General features: G+C 40.3%; 1 protein-coding gene across 1 annotated transcript; it reads left to right on the forward strand.

Moving 5' to 3' along the window:
* The first annotated feature begins 258 nt into the window (after positions 1 to 258).
* Positions 259 to 4,629, forward strand: LOC131447848 (glycoprotein-N-acetylgalactosamine 3-beta-galactosyltransferase 1-like). Its single transcript, XM_058619930.1, has 4 exons — positions 259 to 365; positions 469 to 641; positions 3,057 to 3,721; positions 4,477 to 4,629. Exons 2-4 carry the CDS (start codon positions 476 to 478, stop codon positions 4,627 to 4,629), a joined length of 984 nt encoding a protein of 327 aa, XP_058475913.1. The 5' UTR covers positions 259 to 365; positions 469 to 475.
* Positions 4,630 to 5,337: the final 708 nt, after the last annotated feature.

Consider the following 5,337-nt stretch of genomic DNA (forward strand, 5'->3'; position numbering starts at 1 on the left):
CTGCAGTAACCATATTAATTAAAGCTTATTTATGAACCGTTGAGCCTGAGCTATTTTATCACTGTTTTAATTTATAACACAATCTGGACACATTTTACATGTGTTTAACGTTAATAAATGACATGCATATGATCTGTTTTGTGGTTTTGTTATATTTGTATATTATATTTGTATATAATGAATAAACATGCAAACTCAGAGTACAGTGAAGTGCATAGAGGATGGCAAACAACACATGAGATATAAGGTGTGCTCGTTGAAGTTCCAGCCTACTCATGCCAGTTATAGGAAACACCTGTTTGCAAGAGAGGAGACTGTTGACTTTGAAGAAAGAAGCAGAAGTAGCTCTTCTCATCCTTGATCAGGTAAAAAAAATAAATAACCAGCACTTATGAAGTCATCGGCTTAAAAAAGAAGCTTTCCTCATTTAACTTGTGATGCAAAAGAGTTAACTGTTGACTTCCACAGGTCAACCATGCGTTTGGGGAAAACCTCGAATTTTTACTTTGCCACTGGACTGATAGTCGGATTTCTGTCCCTTCGCCTCCTGCTGTACACGGGTGGCTCGACAAAGCAGTCCATTCAGTATCTGACTCACCTGAAGCCGCATGTCAAAGGAGAAGTTGAACTATATCACACAGGTAAGGTAATTTTCCTTCGTTACGGGCTGGTCCTATGGTCTGTTATGTATTGTGGGATTTTTTTTTTCTTATCCTATTTGATTCAAAGCTGCCAAGAGTAAATTCTGTGTAAATACTGACAGCTACCTATTTATATTTGATTTATATTACACTTCTGGTTAGACGCAAACTGCGTTTCATTTGTCTTTTTATTCTGCACAATGACAATAGAGTTGAATCGAATCGAATCATAAATCACTCAAAACTGCTTAAAGAGTTGAGCTGTTCTGGTCCACCTGTGATGTGAATAATTAACTTTCTCGCATTCCACTTTAGAAACTGGGCACATATGACATAGACAACAATATTTTACTTATTTTGCATTCATTATATGCATACAATGACATATCATTTTTGTAATATTTGATACTTTCTAACTAAAGTAATTGTGTGTGTGTGTGTGTGTGTGTGTGTATATATTCATTTTTATAACCACTGAGATCGAAATCTCTTTCAGGAGATTAGAAGACGTCAGCAGCACACGACATAGTCAATATTAGAGATGTAGCAGATGAACCGTAAAGTCAAGTTTGTTTAAGTCTAAGTTGTCACAGTACTTCAAAAACACAGGCACCGTTTACTGATTTCTCTGTGTCTGTCTAATGATGGACTGTTTCACTCAAGTATCTACAAGTATCTTACCAGAAAATGACTTTGGTAGAAGTCGCTTCAGTTTATAATATTACTTAAAGTTAATGACATTTACTATACTTAAGTGTCGAAAGTAATTTTCTGATATAAAATGTACTTCAGTTTTAGAAGTAAAATTATTACAGGAGTGAGGAGGTGAGGTAGGACGAGTTGTTGTTCAACTGGAAGGTTTGGGTTAAATTCCTGGCTCTGCTCGTCGATGTGTCATTTGGACAAAGACACTTAATCCCATGATAAAGCATTACAACACTCAGTATTTAAGATAAGATAAGATTGTCCTTTATTTGTCCCGCAGTGGGGAAATTTACAAAGACAATAAATAATAAACATGCATTACCAAAAAATGTACAATATATAAAGATATTAATGTGTAAATTGTATGTGTATATTGCACTTATGTAAATGTACAGTATATTGCCGCAGCTGTGATGCGACTGCCCCAGTAGACCACTCCAAAAAAATTTGGCTGATGCCACTACTGAGTCGTAGAAGGTCTTAAGGACTCCTTGTTGTATGAGTTACTATTGTAAAAATGGAACATAACTCCAGACTTTGAATAAAACAGGATCAAAATAAGATGACACTCATTCAGCTCATAAGTGACATACAATGAACTGCCAGTCGACTTGAGGTTGTGCTTCAAGTGTTGGTTTACAGATTCTAACCCTACTAAAAACCGTCATTTTAACTACTTCCCTGTAGATTGTGTCAGCGTCTGAGTAGTTGACGATCTACTTCAGATTCATCTGTCAACATATGATCACAATTCTTCGTCAAATCATTGATAAGTTGACAGTGAGGCCCCCTAGGGTGATGTTTCACACTTGCGGTGTCCTTCAGGATCTTGTAAGGAGAACATTTACAATTACACTGTCAACAGGAGGATACTATACGCAAGAACAGTTAATATAAATCAGTGCCAACTGATTATCTATTATCTATATCGCTGAATGAAGACGGACAAGGACAAACGCATTGCAGAAGAACTAAATCGTGGTCGTAAAGTATTGTCGCAAAACAAACTTCTGTTCGATCAGACGATCATATTATAAGCTGTAACGGGAGAATGTGACTATCTGCTATTAAGATGAATAACAAACCAACCTTGAATAATGCATGAACGACATGTGACTGTGATGCTTATGATTTAGCAACTTGCTGAGAGTTAGCACATCATCAGCTCATTCAGCAACAGACTGATCCATCCACACTATAACGCAGAGCCACTTAAATGTATTTAATTTGATATTAAAAATATATATATATATTTTATCCTTCTAACGCTTAAGTATATTATCTTTCCTGTTTTAATTTTTATAAAATGTATATTCATATTTTATTTTATTTTTTCTCTTGGACCCCCCTCCACCTCTTCATAGAACACCCGGGGTCCCTAGATCTGCTATTGATAACCATTGTTCATACTACTACAATAGTTTCTGTCCTGTGGGCTAACAGATATCAGATGTCACTGAGAGCTAGACCAAGAGGGGCTGGACTATGTAAATGTGATGATACTGTCTCTTGGCTAACCCTAACCCTCAACAGGCCACATCTTCTTCAAATATTTTCATGCCCCTTGGGCGACTTGTTCCTGGTTTTTCCATGAGCTGCATACATTTGTGACATTTATGGTTTCTAGGATTCAGTATTGAGTCATACTGTATAACCTGAGGTTCTTTGTCACGCAACACTTTTGATCTCTTGTGCTTGTTATAATTGCAGATGAGAAGAACAACACACCATCTGCTCCTCTGCGGTCAGTGCGCATCTTATGTTGGATCATGACGGGACCCCAGAATCTGAAAGGCAAAGCCAAGCACGTCAAAGCGACTTGGACCCGGCACTGTGACAAAGTACTGTTCATGAGCTCCGTGGAGACGGACTTCCCCACTGTGGGGCTGAACGTGAGCGAGGGGAGGCAGAACCTTTATTGGAAAACCATTCGGGCTTTTCAGTACGTCCACCGGCACCACTTTGACGAAGCAGACTGGTTTGTGAAGGCAGACGATGACACATTCATTGTCATCGAAAATCTCCGCTATGTTTTGTCCAAGTATGACACAGAGGAGCCTCATTACCTGGGCAGAAGATTTTCCCCTTTCGTCAAACAAGGCTACATGGCTGGAGGAGCAGGTTATGTCCTCAGTAAGGAAGCGCTGAGAAGATTTATTAAAGGTTTTGAGACCGGCAAGTGCACCCACTTCTCTGACATCGAAGACATGGCTCTGGGACAATGTATGGAGAAGATGAATGTGTCAACGGGGGACAGTAGAGACGTAAAGATGAGACAGACATTTTTTCCTTACCCACCAGAATACTATGTAGTCAGACAACCTCCAAGACCTCGACCTTGGTACCTGCTGTATGATCATTACCCTGTATCAGAGGTAAGCAACACTGTACACACAAACCTATCAGTCTGAATTTAACCCAGTCATTGTCAACATGCGTCCTATAGACGCGTCTCCTGTGACCCTTTGTGATGTGATAACACTTCACACACACACACACAAATATAATTTTCCGCTCTCTCACACACACCTGTATATACGTATATACATATAGGGACATCCTCTATAGCAAGACATCATTTTCTATCACTGAGATGGACACTGTCATTTAGGGACAGTAGGGAACCTCATAATGGCTCCCTTTTTGTTTGGAAGAGAACACGGGGAAACAAAGTGGCAAGGGCACCTTATAGGGCACTGCATCACCTTCCTCCACTGAACGGCGGCTCATAAAGCCGTACGTTTGCAGATGTCACCTGTTGGACCTAGCTAACGGTGCATGCCGCGTGCTTCATCGTCTATTTTCCATCCTTTTCAAAATTCACACTGACCTGAACACCTGAAACTACCGTTTGTAACCAAGAAGTGCTGAGGAAAATGTTATCCTGTAGACTTCCATTCAAACTGTGTTGTTTCTGCAACAAGTGGTATCGCCCCCTGGAGGCAAATTGAAACACTCCCTGGTTACATACAATCTACATAAAAGTGAAAGTTGCTGTTTCATAACGGAGTGTGAATCAGACTTGAACTCAGCTACACGCTCTTTAATGACAAAGCAAGTGAAATTGAATCCTGCTACTCTGCTAATCTGCTAATCTGCTAATCTCCAATGCACCCTCCTCTCTCTCCAGGGTCCAGCTTGCTGCTCGGACTTCACCGTCTCCTTTCATTACCTTCCTCCTGACATGCAGTATGTTCTGTACTATCTGACCTACCATCTGAGACCATATGGATACAAATACAGGTTCAATCCTGGTAAAAAAAACAAAACAAACATGAAATGAGAGTGTTTGCCGTGTCTAATATGTGTGTTGGTGCTGGCTGTTTGTTCAAATACATTTCACACTTGCGAGTCCTCCTACTGTACTGAAAATTAAGCATTGTCCTTTTGTATTGTATGACGATGTGCGGTCACTGATGATTGTTTTGTAAAGTTCAGTTTGCTGGGGAACTACGGTGGCCTGTACGTGCCAGAAAGGATGCGATTCCTCTTTGGCGTGGTCAGCTGCTTCTTCCATATGCAACAAATGCACACCCTGGCTTGTCTGTTCTGATTTCGGGACATTGAAATAATAAAGTCGTTGAAGTTTTATAATTACAAAAAATGTAAGTCGTGATTTTGTCAGCCAGTGAGCTGAAATCCTCCTGCATCGATGACGCGCAGGTAAACTGTTGCTGCTAACGTGATGACACACACACACACACACACCGTGTGATTAATAAGGGTGGTCTTAAAGATAATAACAAGGTGGATTGTTTGTTTATTAATACGGCAAGTCCCAAACCCATCATTTCCATGGTTCTGTCAACATGTTTTGTGTCATGCTACGTCCTCTGCAGGTGAAAATCCTGGGTCATACTTTCTGCAGTCCGTGTCTGCAGAGCTCTGCCATGCCCATAGTACGGCCCCTAGCTCGTCTGTCTAGGGGGTAATTGACACCCCCTCAAAGTCAAAGACTGAGCAGGTCTGCCTTGCCAGTTCTGGCACTATG

Source organism: Solea solea, chromosome 20, assembly GCF_958295425.1.
Source record: "Solea solea chromosome 20, fSolSol10.1, whole genome shotgun sequence".
NCBI lineage: Eukaryota > Metazoa > Chordata > Actinopteri > Pleuronectiformes > Soleidae > Solea > Solea solea.